This window comes from Papaver somniferum, chromosome 2 (assembly GCF_003573695.1).
Source record: "Papaver somniferum cultivar HN1 chromosome 2, ASM357369v1, whole genome shotgun sequence".
NCBI lineage: Eukaryota > Viridiplantae > Streptophyta > Magnoliopsida > Ranunculales > Papaveraceae > Papaver > Papaver somniferum.
In genome coordinates, this window is record NC_039359.1 from 200,265,162 (window position 1) to 200,289,655 (window position 24,494).

The 24,494-nt window shown below is 38.5% G+C and overlaps 1 protein-coding gene and 1 long non-coding RNA gene across 2 annotated transcripts; both read right to left on the minus strand.

Annotated features, from left to right (window-relative positions):
- Positions 1 to 7,939: 7,939 nt before the first annotated feature.
- Positions 7,940 to 8,338, minus strand: LOC113354373. The gene is made up of 3 exons (XR_003361845.1): positions 8,303 to 8,338; positions 8,070 to 8,183; positions 7,940 to 7,965 (listed from the first exon to the last, which is right to left on the minus strand). It is a non-coding gene; the product is annotated as an uncharacterized LOC113354373 (long non-coding RNA).
- A 1,060-nt stretch (positions 8,339 to 9,398) lies between these two features.
- On the minus strand, positions 9,399 to 10,858 carry LOC113352576 (beta-glucosidase BoGH3B-like). The gene is made up of 6 exons (XM_026596385.1): positions 10,826 to 10,858; positions 10,366 to 10,523; positions 10,031 to 10,274; positions 9,812 to 9,916; positions 9,559 to 9,719; positions 9,399 to 9,447 (listed from the first exon to the last, which is right to left on the minus strand). Exons 1-6 carry the CDS (start codon positions 10,856 to 10,858, stop codon positions 9,399 to 9,401), a joined length of 750 nt encoding a protein of 249 aa, XP_026452170.1.
- Positions 10,859 to 24,494: the final 13,636 nt, after the last annotated feature.

The following is a 24,494-nucleotide window of genomic DNA, read 5'->3' on the forward strand; positions in this document are numbered from 1 at the left end:
GAGTTTGTCGGGGGAAGGTGGTAGTGGTGGTGTTCGAGGTGGAGATGGAAGAGATGGTGGTGATGGAGATGGCAGAGTTTTCTCTGCAGACGGAGTGGAGGAGAAGAACTCGATGTTTTGGAAGAAGGGGGTGTTTGGCTTGAGGTCGATGGGTTCGATGGCTAAGGTGTTGAGTGGAATCATCAGAAGTTGATGAGCAGCGAGGAGATCCGTTGGATAATCACTTACTAATTGAATCGAACGGCACGATGTAAACAAGCTCTGAGCGACCGTTGGATTAAGTGATACAACGAAGCTGACGGCTCCAGATGGAGTTAGGTGCTGTAGTGTTAGACAGGAGCTTCAGACTTTGATGTACGGCGATGCTGCGACCGTAGGATGCTGAGATGATCCAATCTGACGGCTAGAAAGGGAAACGGGTATGGATATAGGAAATGGATTTGGGTGAGGGTTTTGGGCCTTGGGTATGCCAAGCCCATATCTTCTTTAAGAACAATTTTTCCTCTTCAAGCCCACTTCTCGTTGATCCGGCTCTTGCAAACATCATTCTTCCCTTCCTCCTAGCGAGAGTCTTTGCCGTTCCTTTGCTCTTTTCGCTCCGTGAGTTAACCAGGCTTTATTTAGTACCTAAAAATGCAAAATTAATTAAGAAAAGTATTTATTCTTGAAAACAACGAAAACACAGAATATGGGATAAAATATAGAATTAATGCACAAAAGATGAGTTAAATGCCAAGAAAAATATATAGAAATATGCACTTTTTAGCACTCATCAAATACCCCCAAACCTGAATTTTACTTGTCCTCAAGTAAAACAAAACTAAGGAAATCCTACCTATACCACTGTCGCTGGTCTCTCGAATGCATTTAGTGTATGCACTAAGCCTTTTAAACCACTAAGTGTCCCTAGTGGACGAGTTGAAGTCTCGTGAAGGTTTGCTTAGAACGTACCTACAAAGTTCTAGGTCAAAATATAAGCTCAGATTCCATCAAATGTGACATGTGCAAGTCAGTTAAGCTCACAGCAAAATGGAGATGTCAATCTAGCTATCAAGGCACAATCCTAGCACTGATAACAAAAAAGACATGTGATAAGAGTGTAAAGTGTATCTACACATGTGTAAAGAAAGATCGATGTTATGACTACTAATCACCAAGAGATAGTTTCTCAGGCTAAGAACCAAGGTCGAAATCTAGCTAGCTGTCCGGACTTTACGAGAATTGTGAATGAGTTGGAGGTATTTCACAATTACTCGCGTTGTACATCAATGGCATACACCCTCCTTGCTTATTACAATGAAACAACAAAAGACTCTTTACATGACTCTTATTTACATTGACTACTCTCTTTTTATTTTTGGAACAAGAGAGATGGAATTGATAAATACTTGATTTTTTTATTTTTCTGATATTTTTTTCTGAATAATACATCGTTTTTTTTTTTTTTTTTTTTTTTTTTTTTTTTTTTGAAAGGAAACACTTTTGATACATATACAAAAGAAACAAAAATTACATGACACTTTGCAAGAGGTAGCCCTTTTTGATGCACCCAGTTAAATTCGATGGTTGTCTTTCTTAATGTAACCTCCACCTTCTATCCCAACCAACCAAAGAACAAGCTAGTCAAGTTTCGTTCAGTATTCTAAAGTGATTGGCAATCGTGACTTCCTATCAAACACCTTGAAGATCGAGGCTATACATGTATTGGTAGATCGTGCGCGTGCAAATTTCTTATCACTATGTGAATTGTGCTAGAATCAGGGTGCCTAAATATCTAGACTAAGACTCCTAATAATTCATATTTGCACAAGAGTCAACATTTCAAGGTAAATGAGCTCCATTTTTATGTTTTTTTTTTTTTTTTTTTTTTTTTTTTTTTTTTTTTTTCATTTTTTTCAAAAAGAAGGAGTTCTTGTTTTCAATTATGGCATATTATCAAAGTATCTACTTTTCACCCCCAAACCTAAACTAAACATTGTCCTCAATGTTTCAAAATATGAACAAAATTATAATACAACATATGAAGAGGATCATGTTGAGTAGAGAAAAAGGAAAGAGAATACCCGATTTCGGCGAAAGCAATTAGAACTCCGTTATTCAAGGCAAGAATCCAACATATGTCAGCCGAGATCATATTGGATTAGCAAAAATATACAAAAGGAACAAAAGGTTTTTAAGAAATTTTATCTACTGGATTATATACAAAAATTCACCATACACTAACAATCTAAAGAGTTGAGGATCAACCCAAAAGACAAAGTGTAGAGGTTTCAACAGCTTCACACAATAATAATATGATAGGCATGCAAGTGAAGCTGTGAAACAAAATGAGCTACCCCCAAACCTGGATTTTTCAACGGATAAAATTTTGGAAACAAAATCTCGCAGTTTTGGGGGTTCATCATGCACAAGGTCTAGCTCGAAATGAACTGTGCTAGGGACGGGAAAACATGCTAATTCCAACTGTGGTTCCTCAGATGTATTATACTTAGAAGCAAAATAGTCCAAGAGGACTTGGGAAGCACACAGTTCCAAACCTAGATTAGGGACTCTCAGAAAAGTCGGTTTGACAATATGTGTACAAACCAAATCTAGGTTGGGTGGAAGGCCATCAGATTGTGACTCATGTAGGAAGATAGGCACATCATTATTAATCACATCAACATCTCCTAAGTCTTCTACAAGTGTCACAACATGCTCACAATCATCAAACAAATTGGCAAGATCACAATCAGAGTCATCAACATCATCAACAGATTCATTCTCATGCATCGGCAAATCAGGAGAAATATCACAATGTGACCTAGGTAGAGAATCAGACACATCAAATATATTTTCATGCATATTAGTGTCTACAGAAGATTCAACTATTCCTATGTCATGCTCATCTTCACAGAATAATTGTACGAATCCCATGTCAATATCAAAATCATATGAATTACAATGAGTATTAGAAAGAACAACATGCATGAAGGTCGAGGGCGAGAAGCCATATGTTTTTGAACCAACAGGTTCCACAATATTTTCATGTTCTTCTAACATATCATCATAATCATCATAATCATCATCATGGTAGCATGCATATTGGTCCTCATTAACAGTGGTGGTGTCATTAGTCGATTCATGTTCCTCTAAATTAGGTTCATATTCAACATTATTTACATGAATGGGACTAGACACTTCATTAGGGACAACATACATTTCCTCATGAATTTCCTCCTTTTGTAGGTGAAGCAAAATCTGATCTAAATATGCATGAATTCGTGATGTAGATCTATCATAGTCTTGCTTAGAGTCTTAAAGCTTCTGTGGTGGAGTCTAAATTCATGGGAGTACCAAATTCTTCATGTTCAAATTGTGGTGAATGGTACATGTGTGCATGGTCATTAGGGTTTACAAAATATTGATCGCAACCCTCAAAGGATTGATTATGGTCCCAATGACTACCATTCTCACAATTTATGGGCATTTCATACCTTGGATTTTCTCTAGATTGCCTAAAATTATGCAAAATATGACAATTCTCAACAGGGTGGTCTAAACTACCACATGCGGGACATGCATAGATTTCAGGTTGCCTAAGAAAATTAGATGTGACAGATTCCTCATGTGATTGCATTTCTAAAGCTGTGATTCGAGCTTCTATTTGATCCATAAGTGATGATTGTGTGAGTGAGGCTCTAGCAGAATGTTCATTTTCACGTTGCGATGAATGATGCATGTATGAATAGTCATTAGGGTTCATGTATTGCGGCTCGGGACTTTGAAAATGTCCATAATAATTCCTATGACTATTGACATCATGGTCCGTGGAAGGTTCATAACGTGAAGTTTGTCCATATGCAAGTTCTCTAAGGGATTTGTTGTACTCCCCAACTGTAGAAAAAGATCTATTCATGATTGGCTCAAAAGCTAAGTAAAGAGTACAAAGCTCAAATTTGGTTTTTAAAGGGTTTGGATTTTTGGGAAAAATTTGGTTTTGGTGGGAGACATTTTTTTGGTTTTTTAAAATTTGGGAGCAAGTTTGGTTTTAATGGGATAAGAAGAAAAAATTTGGTTGTTAAAATGGGAGCAAGTAAAATTTGGTTTTTGAATGGGAGAAAAGTTTTGGTTTTTGAAATTAGGAGCAAAATTTTGGTTTTTTTTTTTTTTTTTTTTTTTTAAACAGAAAATAAAATTTGGTTTTTGAATGGGAGCAAGCCCACTGTTGGTTTTGTGTTTGCTTTGGCTCAACTGGTTTGAAAACGTTTTGTGAAACTGAGTCCAAAATCTCGGCCTAGAATTTGGGTACTCGGCCCACTAACAAGTTAACCTAGCGTGATCGGTTACAAGCTCAGCTGGGTTTAAAAACCCAGAATACAAAATACCAGTCCAAATTAAACAAGCTCACAAAAATTAAATACAAGCCCACAAATTAAACAAACAAGCCCACAGAAATTAATTACAAACCCAACAGAAAATAAAAAGCCCAAAAATTGGCTTTAATATTACAAACCCACAATTAAAAATTGGAAGCCCACAATTCGGGTTCTCTGAATGGGTTTACCTTTTCAGCACAGCCCAGCTGCTCTGATATTGTTGCAAAAACCCAGTTGGGCTTTGGTTCTTTTCCTTGGTGGCGTCCCAGCAGAGGAAAAACTGGTTCAGAACAGCAGACCCAACAGCAAATGAAGTGAAGTAGATGCAAATGCAAATGCTATGCAGTGAAATGCAAAATAGCCAAGAAAACTACAAGAAAAACACAGCACCAATCCCCGGCAGCGGCGCCAAAAACTTGGTGGGCCCGGGAAAGCGTATAAAATTGAAGCGAAATGAAACGCGGGCCTACAGTAATACCGCAAGTGCACGGTCGTTAGTTGTAGCTCGTGCAAGTACGGGTCGATCCACAGAGATTGGGAGTGTTTGGAGTTTCTAGCTATTTGGGCTCTAAATTGCTATTGGGCTTCTAATTGTGCTTTGGGCTTAGTGGGTTTTTGTAACAATGAAATGGTTTTGGGCTCAGTGGGCTTTTGGATTGACTGTGAACTTATGGGATTTTGGTCTTTTGAATTGCACTGGGCCTTGGGCTAACAGTGACTGTGAATTGGGCTTTAGCTTTTCACCTGGGCTTTGATTAAGTCCACAGTGGGCTTTTGTAATGACTGAACTTGTAGCCCAGAATTGAACTGGACCTGAAGCAGCAGCAGAAGCAGTGCACAGCAGCAGCAGAAGCAGTGCACAGCAGCAGCAGAAGCAAAGGGCAGGTGCTCAGCAGGGAAAGGGAGAGCAGGAGCTGTGCAGGCAGACAAGGTAACTAAATCACACAGGGCCAAGGATGGCATTTACAATGACAATGAAGATGGTAGTGGAATAATGAGACAATAGATGATAAAACAATAAACACAAGAAAACAGATACAAATACAAAACACAAAACAGGTGACAGTGGCAGTGGAGAGTGATAGTGAAGAAAAGCAAAGGAAATGGTGAAAATGGCAGTGAGGATGGCAATGGAAATGAAGCAAAGAGAAAGACCAAGGCAGTGAAGTAAATGTGACAGTGAAGCAAAGGTAACAGTGGCAGTTAACAGGAAACAAAGCCAAATAAACCAAGGCTGTTAGCCAAGGGCAGGGAGGAGTTTGCAGCTGTGGCTAAGCTAAGGCTTAGAATCCACCTTGTGTCCTAGCTAAACAATGCAATTCTAGATTTAAAAACTTAAGCATCCAACTAGAATGGGAAGAAAATCAGCTTGCTCACTGATTTGCCCCTAGCATTGACTGTCTTTTGAAAGCACAGTCAATCACAGGCATATCAGAGCACCAACTTCTTCCCATTACTCAAGCAAAACAGGCCTTCCTAGCAATTCATCATTCATTAGTGCACTAAGGTTTCATCTGAGCCTCAGTAGTGAACTCAAAACATAATTAACATTAAAATGGAACTAAACATGATCATGTGAAATAACATTGCATTTAAACAACTAAACAGTGAATGAAAATTGCAAATGAAGAACCCTAAAAATTAACAGTGAAATCAAATTGACATTGAGAATTAAATTAACCCAATTAGGGGGTATCTCGGCTAACCAAGAACAAGTTTTGCATTCTCTACAGCTTCCCTTTTATAGCTTACAACAAAATCCCTAATTTCACAAAACCCTAAATTTGCAAACCCTAACTTTTGGGGAAAATCAAATTCGAGATACCCATGTGTGAATTCTGCTCGACCCATGCCCTGTTGATGTTCTACTGCTCCTCCTCTAGCTCTTGTTGCGCTGTTGGCCTAGCCCTAGACTTCTGTGAACCCTAGCTTCTCTCACTGTCGAGTTTGTAGCATCAGGACTCGATGCTACAGACGAGAAAGGAAGAGACAAGGGTGGTGATTGAATACTGAGTTTGTCGGGGGAAGGTGGTAGTGGTGGTGTTCGAGGTGGAGATGGAAGAGATGGTGGTGATGGAGATGGCAGAGTTTTCTCTGCAGACGGAGTGGAGGAGAAGAACTCGATGTTTGGGAAGAAGGGGGTGTTTGGCTTGAGGTCGATGGGTTCGATGGCTAAGGTGTTGAGTGGAATCATCAGAAGTTGATGGGCAGCGAAGAGATCCGTTGGATAATCACTTACTAATTGAATCGAACGGCACGATGTAAACAAGCTCTGAGCGACCGTTGGATTAAGTGATACAACGAAGCTGACGGCTCCAGATGGAGTTAGGTGCTGTAGTGTTAGACAGGAGCTTCAGACTTTGATGTACGGCGATGCTGCGACCGTAGGATGCTGAGATGATCCAATCTGACGGCTAGAAAGGGAAACGGGTATGGATATAGGAAATGGATTTGGGTGAGGGTTTTGGGTCTTGGGTATGCCAAGCCCATATCTTCTTTAAGAACAATTTTTCCTCTTCAAGCCCACTTATCGTTGATCCGGCTCTTGCAAACATCATTCTTCCCTTCCTCCTAGCGAGAGTCTTTGCCGTTCCTTTGCTCTTTTCGCTCCGTGAGTTAACCAGGCTTTATTTAGTACCTAAAAATGCAAAATTAATTAAGAAAAGTATTTATTCTTGAAAACAACGAAAACACAGAATATGGGATAAAATATAGAATTAATGCACAAAAGATGAGTTAAATGCCAAGAAAAATATATAGAAATATGCACTTTTTAGCACTCATCAAAAACATGACTACAAACAAAGCGTCTTTTGTTGCACATCTCTCCAACAAAGAAAGTTCCACTACGGGAAAAATCATCATTGACGACTACAGATTAGAGTTGTAGTACCCCTACGACAACTCAATTTTATGCATTGTGGAAGGGGGGTATTGTAGAAAGTCCAAGCTTTTCTACAATGCTTGACTAAGAGTTGTAAAGGGTGATGTGATTCATGGTTCGACAATATTTTGCCAAAGTTGTGAGTCTTTTTCGATTTTTTTATGAAAGCCTAACACAACTCTTGCTTGTGTTGTAGGACTATTTTACACAACAAAGGATGTGTATCGTAGAATTATGTAACACAACACTTGTATACGTTGAATGACTATCTTAGACAACCTAAGATATGTATTGTAGAAATATGTAGCAACTCTTATTACTATTATGAATAAGATTTGCATGACACTTGTTAGAGTTGCAGAACTATGTTGGACATCACCTAATTATGTCGTAAAGACATTCTTTCACAACCACAGGTTTGTGTAGTTGAAATATGGAATACAACTCTTATTAGAAGTTGTGTGCATAAAAAATTTTTGAAAAAAAAAATTATAGCTGAAACCGAATTGCCGAAAGTATTTTTCACATTCACATTAAGCTGCCAGTAACACATTTACATTCATTCAAGTTAACATGCCACTCCAATTGCATTACCTAGATAACCTCAAAATCACCTTGTATGAAAGTGTATTGCGCAACTAGAGAAAATAAAATGATAGATTTTTTTTACATGACCAAAAATATCATATATCATAATTTGCAACTTCTTGATACCATATCCAACTGTGACAAGTTTGGTTGTGATAGAAATAGGAGAGAAGCATAAGTACATTAAGAGGAAGGTAAGATGTTTTGACAGAATCAATTATTTGAGAGAAGATACTTACACATTCCCCATGAGAGGCCTTCCATCTGGACATTCCTCACGGTTTCCTCAAGCTTTGCCACATCTGTCTCTTCATCCCATGGATTCACATCCAACAAAATTGAAGACTTTCCGGCTGAAGGAAAAAGTTAAAATGAATGACAGTTATATATGGTTCTTAGCAAAACCCACAAGACCATACACAGAACTAATCTCCTTAGTTTCAAAAGAACAATTTAAAGAGAGCATACTCACATATTTCTTTTTGTCAGAGGCTTTGACAGCCGCTGCACGTTCTTCTGCAACCTTCTTTTCCTCCTCTGTCTCCTCTCCAAAAAGATCAACATCAGAATCGTCGTCATCATCCTCAGCTGGCTGCAACTCAAAAAAAATATATTGTGTTATAAAGACTGCAATGAACTATCAATAGCATTCACATGTCCCAAATCCAAAACACTTTAGATGGATGAGTTCCGAATCACATTTGATAAAACCTTCACACATTTCCAAAAGAAGTAAAAAACAAAAGAGACTTTTAACTATAAGATGGTGAGATATAGCCTGCTTTGCGTTACTATGAGATTCTAGTCCCTTCTCCGAGTTGAATGTCCTAGTAAACAGTTAAAATAAAATGTCAGATACCATAAGACATAAGGGGCAGTACTAACTGAGAATTTAATTTAAATGCACATTACAACATACTTGCTACAAGTGTTGCAAGCGACTGGAGTAGCAGCAGATTTTGGAGTTTCTTGCTTTGATTTGTCACTCTTACCAGCCTTCTTAGCAGGATAAGGAGTCGCTATATGGACCCCAGTTCCCTTCTTTACATCATCACCTATATTCAAAACGAATATTCAAAATCTTACTACAGAAGTTCAAGTATAAACAATAAAAAACAACATACCACTAAACAATATAAGCAACAACAATCTGCTTCTTTCTCAAACAAATTGATGTCGCCAACTGGAACAGTATTTTGAGGCATCCTAACTCTTAACTGGTTACCTCTGACATCTTCTCGATCTTCCATGCCCATTAAAGTATTTTGAGGCATCCTTGCAATGTTTATACACCTTGACCTTCACTTCCAGGGATCCATGCAGCTACGAGAGCATCAACATATGATAGATAAGGTTCAATCACAAGAGGTCGTCCATAGATAACAACAACAACACACTTGATAGAGCCACAAACGTTCTTCATAGTGCTCAAACCAGGTTCAGGAATTGTTAAGTTAAGGTTGTCCCCCATTGTCTCTGCATATGGTTGCTCGCCAATAACAACAATAGCATACGAGAAGCTATCAGACTTGACAAAATCATCTTCAGGGTTTGCTTTGTAAATGATTTCAGTGCTCGGGCCAACTGTAGACGCTATTGCATTGAGGATAGTAGTTCCTGCGCATTTGGTACAAGAGAACGTTAATTTGTGTAAACATAAGAAAGTACATAAATCAAGTTAAGGGTATATAATGAATTCCCTGGTAAAGTAAAAATTAAGCCATCTACCAGCAGTGATCAGCCATAGGGATCTCAAAGAGACCCATCATGAATTTTACCTTCAGAATTCTCTTCACAGCATCGTCAATCCTGCTCATGGGGATTACGTTCTTCCCAACCAGGTAGGTTAGATCATGGATAAAATCAGTGTGGTTCATTGGAATCATGATCTGCAGAAATACCCAAAACATTTAATATGTCAAAGTAACTTATTGTAGTTCTAACATTGAACTTTTAGTTTATGTCAAAATGGCCATCATACCATGTCAATGCCGGCATTAATCCCAGAATGGACGGAGTAAGTATAGTTGGTGCCTGCTGGTGAAGTAATCCTGTCAATACCTTGCCAATCGGAAATGACGAATCCCTAACACATAATTCAAGCAATAGAAACAACAGTCTGTCAGTCATGCCTTCATTTTTCTTGGTCCAAATTAGTTTAGCTAATACTGGTCTAGTTCAAAGAGGGTTTTCTATCTACCCTGAAATTAAGAGTGTCTTTGAGGAAGTTAGTAACAAGATCACGGTTAGCATGCATCTTTTCGCTGTTCCAGCTTGAGTACGAAACCATGATGGTTGATACACCCTTGATGATTGAATTATAATAACCAGGCATATGAATACTGAGTAGTCCATACCAGTCAGTCACTGTGTTGTTCTCGTTAATACCCTTTGTTGTGCCACCATCACCAACGAAATGCTTTGCACAAGAAACAACCTTGTTGCTATAACACACCAAACAAAATAATAAGTCAATCCAAATAAAATTATATGATCTTCTTGCAATGAAATAGTAAAAATGATGTGAAATCTTACTTTCCACCAACATAAGGAACTCCTTTTCGAGAATCCGCTGGAACATCTCCTTGTAAACCAAGAATAATCTCAGTCATTTCCTGAACAATCTTCATCTTCTGGTACTTGGCTTCAAGTATGGCTCTCTCTTTAAAAAACATTGCTTCAATTTCATCATGCTTAGTATGCAAACAAGAAACAAAATTGTCAAAAACCCATTGTAGATAGAATCAATTAAAGACCCACAAGTCACTGAACACGAATAAGAAGGAATAAACACGGTAGTTAATCATCACTGGAAACTCAACAATTTCAAATCCTGATAAGAACCCTAATCTCTAAAAGCATTGAATAACAAAAACCCTAAACAAATAATTCAATTAGACCTCTATATCATTTCCAACATTCAATTAGATTATAAAAAACCCCTAAATCCCCACAAAAATACACAAATAAATAAACCATGACTCCATAAACTTACCATAAGATCCCATTTTCGTCCACCTGAATTCATCTCAGCATCTCTTCTCCACTGTGCTCGAGCTCAATACTTATTCAAGCTTCATCGTCGATAGAAGCAATCAACAGATATCTCCCATTGATTCAACACATAAGATCTCATTTCTTAACAACTATCTTTAATAGAAGCAATCAACAGCTGAAATCCTTCATCTGCAAGTCCTAGCACTCTTCTAAGCATTCACCATTCATCAATTAAACCACTACAGAGTCACCACCACCACCTGCAGTATATCAGAACACCACCTCTCTTGAATCAGGCACATCTACATCAACTGCATCTATATCTTCTTAGCTTCATCAATCCGAATCAGTACCACCAACAAACCCGAGAACATCAGAATCAATCAAACCCATCTTTTCTAGTCTTTTATTTGCTCAAATCCGTCGAACCCATTAACTCAACATCAGACCAACAAGACCCATCTTATAATTCATCACCAACAGCTCCAGAATCATCTTCCTATCACCACCAGAATTCAATTCCACAGCTAGGGTTGAAAAATTGGTTCAATTTGGTTGAAGAAATAATAGGGTTTTAGTGAAATTTGGTTAAAGAAACTGGTTAAGTAATCTAATTGAAAGAATTTTGAGTTCCATTTTGACTTTTAATTGAAATTTTTGAAGAGATCTTGAGATTTGGTTTCGTTTGTTCAACAATGAGGATGTAGGGTTTCTGCTTCAAGCTGAAACTGATTCTTTTGTATATTACCGGTTAAACAAATCTTGAGGTTTATTTTCTGAGGGACGTGCAAGGTTAGAGAGATTAGAGACTTGAGTTAGGGTTTTTTTCCGAGGGAGGCGCAAGGTTAGAGAGATTAGAGTAAGGGTTTTGTTCTGTGTTGAGGAGGAAAAAGTGATGGAAAATGAGCGAAGGGGAAGTGAGAAGAAAAAAAAATTGATTTATATAAAAGATATTGGACGGTTTAGATTCACTCTAGGATGCTCATACGGATTGCAAAAATTAAGGGACGATGTAGATTCATTTTAGAATGCTCATACGGATTGAGAAGCATGTGTGATTCTTTTTGTGTTAATTCAAACTCGTGTATTCGATTTTATTATCAACTATCGATATGAAAAAAATCCAACAAAAATATCAAAAATTTTAAGATATTATTATCGACCTTCGGTTATAAAAAAAATTCCAAAAAATATATGGGAACGAAACAGAAAAAATAAGAATGTGTGCTTTCTTTGTGCTTTTGTTCTTTCTCTTTGTACTTCCGGTTTGAATTTCGACTAGTCGCATAGGTCATCAAGCAATTTTGACTAATCATACAGGTTATGAACTTCAAATGTGGTATAATGGCGTACAAATTATGAACCGAGAAGCTCCATGAATGTTCAGACTTTAAACTTAACATGATACATCATCTAAATCAATAAATGAAGCTCAGTGTCGATTCGAACTTTAAATGTGGTATACCGTCGTACAAACTATGAACCAAAAATTTTCGGGAGGGTTTTGAATTCAAACTTAGCAGGATACATCATCGAAATCGATAAATATGAAGCTCAGTGTAGATTCGAACTTCAAATGTGATATAAAGACATACAAACTATGAAGCACGAAGCTCCGGGAGGGTTCCGACTTCAAACATAGCATGATACATCATCGAAATCGATAAATATGAAGCCCAGTATCGATTCGAACTTCAAATGTGGTATAACGGCGTACGAACTATGAACTAAGAAGCTCTGAGAGGGTTCTGTCTTCAAACGTAGCAGGATGCATCATCGAAATCGATAAATGGAACTTAGGTGTTGATTCGAACTTCAAATATGGTATAACGACATACAAACTGTGAACCGGCTAGCTCCATGAGGTTTCAGACATCAAACTTAGCATGACACGTCATCAAAATCGATAAATATGAAGCTCAGTGTCGAGTCGAACTTCAGTGTCACAAACCCGGTTCACAAACAACAGTTCTTGACCTTTAACAGGTAAACTCGTTCGCATACTGGGTACGCATACAAGAGTTCCGGACTTGGTCACAGACAAACTCGTCCGCATACTAGGTACGCATACAAGAGTTCCGTACCTGAAGTAGCACTTCACAGTTTGCATACTAGGTATGCATTGAAACTGATAAAGACGAAGCTCATGTGGCGATTCGAACTTCCTGGTTCACGATTTTGGTCCTGGAAACGTTTTCGGATATTTCTACCCAATCTCAATAACCCTAAGTTAGTGATTTAACCCAATTTTTTTAATTTTTTTTGCAAAAGTGAGAAATTTTTTTGCAGAACCAGACAACAAAATAGTTTTTTTCAGAAGTGAGAAACTTTTTGCAGAAGTGAGAAAATTTTACAATACCGATTCTAGAACTTAACCACTGTGTTCGCATACTAGGTATGCAAACAAGAGTTTCAGACCTTCTGAGGTAATTTCCCCAAACCTTAAACAGACCCCTCTTCGTCAACTTCGAGGCATGAACCTGGCTCCGAGATCGAAACCTGGCGGTAAGTGGACTACTGTAAGTCAGAAGCTTCGTAAGAACGATGAACCCAACCATATGGTTAACCGAAGTTAGCCACATGAACACTTTTAACTTAACTGTATTTATCTAACACTTCTAGATCAAATATGATGATCAGTCAATCATAAAAGATAATCAAATGAATCTAATTGTGTTTTAAACTTTGCATTAAGCCACGGTTTTCAAACTTTGCATTCCTTAGATCATAAATGTTTTAGTTCATGAGTATGAGAATCATACAATGCCGATTCTAGAACTTAACCACCGTGTTCGCATACTAGGTACGCAAACAAGAGTTTCGTACCTTCTCAGGTAATTCCCCCAAACCTTAAACAGACCCCCTTTCGTCAACTTCGAGGCATGAACCTGTCTCCGAGATCCAAATCTGGCCGTAAGTGGACTACTATAAGTCGGAAACTTCGTAAGAACGATGAATCCAACCATATACATGAAAGATTCATTTGGAATATTCCCCTAAACCTTAAACATACCCCTTTCGTCAACTTCGAGGCATGAACCTGGCTCCGAGATCGAAACCTAGCCGTAAGTGGACTACTATAAGTCAGAAACTTGGTAAGAACGACGAATCCATCTATTTAAGGTAAGATTCCTTCGGAATATTCTATGAAACCTTAAACAAACCCTATTTCTGCATATTGTATGCAAACCAGGCTCCGAAATCGAAACCTGGCCGCGAGTTGACTACTCTAAATCAAAAACTTGGTAAGAACGATGAATCCATCCATTTACAGGTAAGATTCCTTAGGAATATTCTACGAAACCTTAAACAAACCCTATTTCTGCATATTGTATGTAAACCAGGCTCCGAGATCGAAACCTGGCCGCGAGTTGACTACTCTAAGTCAGAAACTTGGTAAAAACAATGAATCCATCCATTTATAGGTAAGATTCCTTCGGAATATTCTACGAAACCTTAAAGAAACCCTATTTCTGCATATTGTATGCAAACCAGGCTCCGAGATCGAAACCTGGCCGCGAGTTGACTACTCTAAGTCAGAAACTTGGTAAGAATAATGAATCCATCCATTTATAGGTAAGATTCCTTCGGAATATTCTATGGAACATTAAACAAACCCTATTTCTGCATATTGTACGCAAAACAGGCTCCGAGATCGAAACCTGGCTGAGAGTTGACTACTCTAAGTCAGAAACTTTGTAAGAATGATGAATCCATCCATTTACAGGTAAGATAATTCCTTCGAAATATTTGGATGAACTGGAGAAAAAATATATCATAACTGAACATCCCAGGTTCGAAGATTACCAGAGTTAGACCCGAGTTTCTCGTTCGGATGAACTGGAGAAGAAATATATCAGAATTGAACATCCCAGGTTCGAAGATTACCAGAGTTAGACCCGAGTTTCTCGTTCGGATGAACTGGAGATGAAATATATCAGAATTGAACATCCCAGGTTCGAAGATTACCAGAGTTAAAATGACCATATTACCCTTACTAGAAATAAAGGTAATAAATATTACGGAGACTGTGAAAATTACCAAACTACCCTTATCTGAAATAAGTAAAGTAAATATTACAGATAGTGAAAATGACCATATTACCTTTCATGGAAATTTGTGCAATAAATATTATGGAGATTGTAAAAATGACCAGACTACCCTTATCGGAAATAAGTAAAATAAATACTACTGACTGTGAAAATGACCATATTACCCTTCTTGGAAATTAATGCAATAAATATTATGAAGACTATAAAAATGACCAGACTACCCTTATCGGAAAATAAGTAAATTAAATATTATAAATTGTTAAAATGACCATATTACCCTTACTAGAAATAAAGGTAATAAATATTATGGAGACTGTGAAAATTACCAAACTATCCTTATCTGAAATGAGTAAAATAAATATTACAGATAGTGAAAATGACCATATTACCCTTCATGGAAATTTGTGCAATAAATATTATGGAGATTGTGAAAATGACCAGACAACCCTTCTAACTTATAATTTGATGGTATACTTTTGCCATAATTCCCCAGTTGCATGCTTTGCTTAAAGTGGGTGGTCTTATAGAATGTATGTGATTATTTACAGAGAAGAATGTATATGGTTACAGAGAATGCTTCGCGCTCTTTGCGGCTCAGTCGCCTTTGAGCATTATATTTTGTTTTACAACGCTTATGAAGGGTTGTCATAATAGTATATTAAAGAACCACCAACTTTACAGAACTTGTGATAGTGTAGGTATGGTTAGTGGTGTAGACTTCCATATAGGAGGCTCAGGGTCGAATCCCCCAAACCTAATTTTTTCCCACATTCTATATTTTAACTTCAACAACATTTATAAGTGTTGTTATACGTTTCTATTAAAAAAAAAAAGAAAAAACCTAAACTTGTGAACTGTAAGGATGGTTGATGAGCTATACATCCATGCATTAGGTTCATGTTCGAATCTCCCCTCTAACGTATTTTTCATTATCATATTTTTGTGTTCTTCAACAACACTTGTGAGAATTGTGATAGGCTAAGTCACTACACTTATGAAACAAAGTTGTTATACCTAAATGTCGTCACAACAGTTTTGCTAAAGGAGTTGTCGTTTGTTTTCTTAGCGCAACCCCTTGTTCCTAAGGGTTGGTAGTGATGATATACGACAACTCTTTCTTTGAAACCATATGTAAAACATAGGACTTTCTACGATGTATAGCGAAGTGTTGTAAATCTCCAGTTGTAGATGTATATTTTTCCCATAGTGTTCTGATCCAGAATATTTAGTGGACGTTCCATCATAAGAGCACTTGGAGGAAATTCGAACTCTGACGATGTTGAAACAATAACCTGCAAAAGATACATAGAAATTCATCAAGAGGTTTCGCATTCAGGCAAGTCTCATTCCTTCCATGTCTATGTCTTTCATTCCCTCACATGTTATTCTAGCATGGGGACTCAATTCAGCTAGCATCTCTGCTATTACAAGATGTTATGAGTGGTTAATCTCACTCCAGCAATATTTTACCAAGTGGTTGAACCTGACACCGCTTCGAATCGAGCATCTCACCGTGACATTCACCACTTAGAGATGACGGAATCATGGCAAGGAACACTTTGGTAATTTCTCCATAGACTTGCAGGAATGTCCACGAGTTCCCACAAAATCAGAAATCTCTGATGTCTGCACAAGTGTTGAATCCCTCACAGCGGAATGCTGAATCGACAGAAGATACACGGAGCCGAGACGATCAAGCATAAGACATTCGACGCTTCAGTGCTCAAGCACATAAGAAGCCTTCGAATTTTACTCCCAATCAAAGAGTACACCTTCAATAATAACGCCTCTAGCTTCAGCACAATATCTCGACGTGACACACCGGTTCAACACCGACACGATCAAAGTATAGCTGAACTACAATCGATAATCCTTCACTATCATATCATAAGACTTCTAAAGTAGATGCAACACCGTTCATCAATGTATGCTACAAACTCCTTCAACTCTGCTAAGTGAATGAAGGATGCACCGGGGACTTGATTTTATTGGAAATATCAATTCAATATATTTCAAAAAATGTTATCCACATAACAAGTCATTGCAACCTAATGTGATTCCATGAAACGTCGTCAAACGGAACCTCTCTACATCAAAATCCCATGCACGACTGGGGAACTTCCTCTCTTCACCAATCATATCCAGAATAAAGACTGCTGCTGCTATCTACCCACAACAAAATCGATTCCATGACGAAGCCACTTCACAGTAAAGTCATAACAGGAGGATTTGGGTTGAAATCCTAATACACCTTTATCTTAGGAATGCTCAACTCACCAATTAGTTCGTGCATGCTCACTGGACGGAAGAGCAAAAACTATCATCTTCGGTCTCTGTATAAACTCCAATAATAGTATCGTCATCAGCACGTGGAGGAACTTTATTCATGGTCTCGGCATCAACAAGAATTTATGGAGAACTTCTAATTGTAATCTCAACATCACTCTCGGGCGCAACATCCGGCTTCATCAACTATCCATTCTCTATGGATCATACTTCTTCAATCCCTAATGATTCATATCAAGATGTGTAAACATGAAAACATGCTAACATGAACTTCTTACTAAAGCTTGCCCGGCAGACGGGCACAAAACTAAAATCCTCTACAAGATGTTCTCATCGCCTCTACAAGTGAGATATGACATGCTCCAGGCCATGGGTTTACAAAAACGTACCAATGGGTGAGGAATGGGACAATATTTCCTTAATGAAAGATGTTCGTCTATGTTTATTCTACAACATATCAAAAGAGTGCATCAATCGGACATACGAGCTGAAAGATATGGCCTTTATCGTCAGGTCTACGACATCTGAAAAATTCGTACGCGATTACAAATTACAAATGTGCACGCTTAGTTGGATGACCACTGCAACTCCAAATTGATTGATTCTTTTCTCATGTGATAACTCAGTCTCTTAGCTTCAAAATTTGGGGTCAAGCATCGAATTTCGACGTCGTATGAGGTTCCTACAGCTTCCAGAGCATACAACATGCAAGCAGCAATTCTTAGACGGGATTCATAACCTCCACAGTCGATCGATGTCCACTGGGTCCTTCCGCTAAATCTTTCATCAAGGTACCTCCAACTTCAACCACCTAGGTCTTTACATAAAATTTTCTACCTGGTTCTCTATCTAGGTCTCACCAGAAGAAGGGAAAACGAAAGGGAGAGACTTAACAAAATACTGGGGATTGATGGTCCACTGGTCAAGACGATCGATTTCACAATTCAAAACCAATCAAGAAATCAAAACCAATATAAAACCTAGCATCTCTCAGAAGTCCAAGGTTCAAATATCATGGAAAGAAAACTAAAGAAAGTCAGAAAAATAAGATTTCTGCTTTTCTGCATCCTCCAAGACTTGCAAAGCAGCTTTCTCCGCCTCCAGCTTCTTGGTCATCTCAACAGCTTCATCCATCTTCTTCAACACGGCATCATTGGTGGTGAAAGGAGTGTCACCTTCGAATGCTTTCCTGATAGCATCAATCTTTTGACGAAGCCACTTCAGATTGAAGCCAAGTTCTTCAGCTTTCTTCAAGTTGTACTCCCAATCAAAGAGTACATCCCGGGTGACAGTATTTCTAGCTGTGATACGGATATCATTTATAACACGCAATATGACTTCTACTTTCCTCATCAAGAAATAGCTATGCTTCGGATCCTTGGTAACGACGATGTGCCCATACATCTTCCACGGTTTCTTGTACATAGCAGCATATCCAATGGGAAACGCTAAATCCACCAAGAAACCTGTGATATGGGAGTATCTCACCAAATGGAGGAGTAGAATCAGTCTCTGCGTTGGGATACTCTTGCACTATTATCCGGTTCTCAGTCGCTGGAATAGCGTCAGCAATCATAGGAACAACTTCGGTTGGAGCAGCTTCTTCTATTCTCGATTCGGGTTCCACCATCTCACGCACAATTGGAGTTTCAGCCACCTCCACGGCATCAACAACAAGTGTTACATGACCTTGAGGTACAGGTATGGAGGTCACATTATCAACGGCTCCATGGTTTCTCAAGTCATCATTGTTGGATCCATTATTCCTAACTTCAGCATTTGGGACCTAATATGAAGATTACATGGGATTAGAATGATTCAAGCGTGGAAACCCAACACAACCATAAAATCCAACATTTAAGTGAAATAATATCATCTAAGTTCTTTACTATGCATCTAAAACATGAGCAAATAGTGTAGAAGCCATGAAACACGTTATTCAGACAAGCTCATCTGAAGAGATTCTACACTTCCCTACATTAAATGACGAACTGGGAGAAATTGGTAAGGAATTTAAGGTTGGGTCATATATCATTCTCTTTGTATGGATGTTTTTTACAACATATCAAAATTTCATAGAAATCGGATGAACAAGCTAACAGATGTGGCCAAAACATCGGAAAACATGCAACCTGGAAAAGTTTTGAAGGTCTCCTGGAAGTTCACTATTTCGCCTTTTTCAGGCCCTAAAAGTGCTCAAAATTCAAAAAGCTTCTCTGCTAAAGATTGGAAATTTCCTGGGCTTGAAGATACATATGTAGACCGCGAAAATAAGACTTCGGACGAGGATTCTACAGCGTTTCCAGCAAAATTTGAAGTCTGAAATTTTCTGGTGACGTATTTCGGCAAAGTTATCCATAAATTTACATGGATTCTCATTCATTCATTCACAAATCAACAATTTCATACTTCTATGAAGAAATTACAGGAGATATACTTACTAAGCGAGTCTCTAATCATTTGAAGGCTCGGAAATACCGGGATCTCCATTGGCAACGCCGTTATCTCCATTCGGTTCGGGATTTCAGGAATTCTCCATATTCCCATGTCCCAAAGAAGAGCACGCTTCATCAACATGCTGCTTATCTACAATGATTTCTTCCTGGATTCATCAACAACAGTTATTATTATTTCATTCAAGGAGATGCGCATAAAAAAGATACTTACATCGGCTTCTTCATCAGTGCTGGATTCCTGAATTTTTGCCGGGAACAGTTGAAGACCGTCAATCGATGGAGAAAAAGTCTGAAAATAAATAACAAACCTTGGTCTCGTGATCCTAATTGCACAGTCAAATTCATGACACAAGGAGCGCTAACAACTCACCAAAGAAACGGCTGGGGACTGCACGTCATTTGATAACCTCTTGTAGTCCTTTCTTCTGGGTTCTCCACTCCCGTAGACTTTCTTCCATTTTCTTGGAGTCTACATTGATCCGGGATTTCACTATCATCCTGCGGTAAAGCTAATAAAATAACCAGAAGTGCAACTCGGTATGAAGGATCTCTCATCATCACTCAGAGGTCCCAGGAGTACCATTTCTTAAAGTTTCATCCGTTGAGATGTCATTCCTGGAAACGTCGTCTTTGAAAGTGTCACCATGGGAGTCAGTCATTCTTGCAAAGTGGTTGTGACAGATTCATAACATTCAGCGTATCATTCATACAAAGCGCAGGATTAAACAAAACAATGAATCATGGAATAGAGATGCTCACATCAGCGTCTGCAAAAATGGTAATCCCCAACTCTTACCTATTTTACGATTTCACTAGACTTTAGTGATGACACGAAACTTCGAAAACTTGCTCACTCCTTCAAACCTGCGAAGACGAGCAAAACTTATCATTCTAGAGTCAACACTGACTTTTCACAAAACTATGAATAGTTCACATAACCTTTCATGTGAACATTCGTTGATTTTCTACATGTGTGCATACACTATAAAATCACCAAACTCATACATATATTATTTCATCACATATACAATTGTTTGTTTTCAGCAATTGCTCAAAAATCATAAATTGATTTTCATAAAACCGTGAAAAACCCACGTAAAGTTTACTGTGTGAACATCCACTGATTTTCCAAAATTGTAAAAACGTTCATTCTATAATTATGAAAACTCAGACATTATTTCACCATGTATGATTCTCTAGTTTCAAAAGTTGTTCAAAATCAAAAATTGATTTTACAGAAAATATTTTTAACGTGAAACTCACGTAAATTTGAAAATATATATTTTGCTCCCTTGTGCGAGCATCCGTCTTTGAAACAAGAGCATATTTTCAAAAATAAAAATTTTCATGAAAGCTCATAGACAAAATTTTATGTCATTAGACTCGGGTATATTTTGTTTGTTTCTTAAACTAACGAACGAACGTCTGTTCCTAGAACAAGGATTTCCTTTTTTTGGCCGAGCCCATAAACGCTAAACTGACCAAAACTGGACTTTTAACAGACCAAAACTGGACTTTTAACAGACCAAAGTATTTGGGCGGTTCTCCGTAGATTGAGAGATTAACGCCTTCAGGACGTCGGTGATACTTACTGTTCCCTGACTTCAGGAGAGAGACCCACCTCCACATAGAAGAATAATTGGGCGGCGGACGCCTTCAGGACGTCGGTGACACTCACCGTTCCCTGATTATGTGGAGAGACTGTGCATAGATTCAAGCGGTTCTCCGTAGATTGAAAACACTAATTCCTTCAGGTGGTAAACAACATCGTGACTCCCTGACTATGCACCATTCAGAATAGATGTGACGCTTTAACTGGCTAATATCTTTTCTGCAATAAATTAATCCTGCCGTGACATTCACTACTGAATTCCCAGAATAATCTATTATTGCTCCTATTCCATGGTCGAATCCACGGCCTGATCCCATGGAATGGCAATAACAATTGCTCTTATTCTATGGTCGAATCCACGGCCTGATCCCATGGAATGGCAATAACAATTGCTCCTATTCCATGGTCGAATACACGGCTTGATCTCATAGAATGGAAATAAAACAACTGTGATATCTCATTACTCCGATTTCATGATCGAATCCACTGATGTCATGAAATGGTAATAGATAATCTTAATACTCTGATTCTATGGTCGAATCCACAATCCCATAGGATGGTAATGCTTGTTTTATTATTCTGAATTCGTAGTCGAATCCACAGCTGATCCTGCGAATTAATAATGAACAACTATTCATTTTTATTACTCAGTTTCATGGATTATTCTCCACTGAATTCATAGATTAGTAATACATACTCAACAATCGTGCATCTGGACCATCACTGAGTAAGCCCCACAAAAATGGTGCGAGTGTACTCGACAATGATGTACGACTGAGCACCCTGAAGCACGAACGAGTGTCCAAAAATATGAAATAATGAGGAATCCTTCGCAAAACAGGAGAAAACAATAAATATTAATAAAATAATAAGAGACGCCCAGGGCCGGGCCCACCAGCCAGCCGGCCGACCGGCCGTGCCCTAGCCATGGTCGGTCCGTGCCTCTCCCATTATTTTCCTTATTTTTTGTTATTTCGTGAACTCACGAAAACTCCTTGGTTTTAGCAACTTTCCTTGTTTTTGCAAAACTCGTGAATTCTCCATAACTTGGTGGATTCACGAAATAATATTATAAAATAAGGAGAGGTGTGCGGGACCGGGCAACCTAACCGGCCAGCCATGCCTAAGCCGTTGCCGGTCCCACACCTCACAATCCTTAGATTTTTATCATTATTATTCCCTAATCTCACGAAACTCCTCCGTTTCAACAAAAACTCGTGGATTCTCCATAACTTCAAGGATTCATGAAAATAATAAAATAAGGAAAGGTGTGCGGGACGGGGCAACCTAGACGGCCGGCCATGCCATAGCCATATCCGGTCCCACACCTTGCAAACCCTAATCTTTCATAATTATTATTTTCCTTAATTCATGAAACTCCTGGGGTTTGAGCAAAATTCATGATTTCTCCATATTTTCTCGAATATTGCTCAAATCACGAAAAATCTAAAGCCAACATAGTCACACGACTGGCTAGCCTATCACGACAATTTTAAATATTAAAACACTTTCATTTTAATATTTTCAAAACATTGATGAATTGAGCATGCATGCTCATTCCAACAAAAATCGAGAATTCTCAGTCAAGATGAAACTCTTCTGAAAATTCACGATATTGCTCGAACGCGCATCAGAAAATACTGAAACCCTCAGTATAGAAACATGGACACCACAGAAACACGTGCACGCGTTCATGACCGACCAGGGTCATTCCTAGGGCTTGCACAAGGCCGGTCCCACACGTTTTCATAATTCTAACCTAACTTGCTCAATTGTTCATACTGGGCCCGAACTCTCTCCAACCAACTGGTGGATTCTCCAAATGACCAACCACTGGTCTCGCGACCACCAAGAGTCAGTCCCATGCTCTCTTGGTCGGTCCTCATCTATCAAACCTATCACCTAATGCTGAATCCAGCAATATTTCAATAAATAATGAATCCTGCATTTAATCATCGCTTTTCACCAACTCTCAAACTGAGAACCCTGGTGTGTGCTCACTCGAGCACTGGGCACCCATGGACGCTCATCATTCCATGTGGTTGGTCCCTCCTCACTCATGACCAATTTTCATCAGTTCACCAATTGATGAAGGATTGATAAAATTAGGGTTTCGATCAAACGCTCCACGAATCACCATTCTGAGCAAGTTCAAACACAAAATAATGTTGATTCAGCAATCAACATCCAAATTAATAATATTCGGTAATTCACCAATATTTTTGATTAATATTTTATTGGGTCACGGCACCAGCAAATAATTCGTCGAATTGAGCAATACTTGATCAGTTGCTCGAATATTGATCCAACCATCAATGTTCATTAATTCATCAATAGTTTTTCGAATTGAGCAACACTTGCTCAATTGCACGTCGAATTATCAATATTCGGTATTTTGTTGAATTGAGCAACACTTGCTCAGTTGCACGCCAAAATTATCAAATTTGTCGAATTGAGCAATACTTGCTCAATCGCCCGACAAACTCTCAATATTCAGCAATTCGTCGAGTTGAGAAATACTTTTTCACTCGCTCTAGTCAGTAATTCATTGACATCTCAGAGAACTACATGTTCAATCCATGAATCACTGAGCATTCACCACTTATGCTCGATTCAACAAAACTAGACTCACAGTCTACATCAGTCAACAACTGACTAACTAATACACGTCTGCCTTGCAGACTCCACTATTCGTGAAATATCAATCACGTCACAAATGGGGGTATATCACTTAGGGTTTTGGTCTGGCGGTCTACGGTTCGTGGATTCATCCACAACGAGAAATGTGCATAAGTCGTGTAAACGGTTGAAGGAGTTAGCAAAGTAGTGGGTGCACGATCAGTCAAGTCTCCGCATGACATGGAACTGACTTTACCACGATCTCCCACTTTCCCACTCTTTCACTCAAGAAACCGTCACACTTACAAGGATCAGTGGTACATCATTCTTGCAGTAAAAATAAGTCTAAATCGAGGACATCAGGATATCATCAATCATCGATTTATCATCATTATCCGTCAACAACTCGATATAAACTTATTCACAGAACTCAACTTCAGCAGTTCCGCAATATTGCAGAAACCTTCAACACACCCACAATCCTTAATCATTACTGATCCCACACAACTCTCAACTTCCCTCCTACAGATCAACCCATATCCCTCTTTGCGACAGAATTGACTCTGGATCGGCCATTGTCTTGGTTTAGGCCGGAGTCATACAGATTGATTTCCCAAATCTAAGCACCCTCTTTGCAGCGGT

Coding starts and splice junctions, on each gene's coding strand:
- LOC113352576 (XM_026596385.1), bottom strand. CDS start 10,858: ATGAATTCAGGTGGACGAAAATGGGATCTTATG. Junction 10,524..10,825: donor GACGAAAATGGGATCTTATG/GTAAGTTTATGG, acceptor TTGCATACTAAG/CATGATGAAATTGAAGCAAT. Junction 9,917..10,030: donor AAGACACTCTTAATTTCAGG/GTAGATAGAAAA, acceptor ATTATGTGTTAG/GGATTCGTCATTTCCGATTG.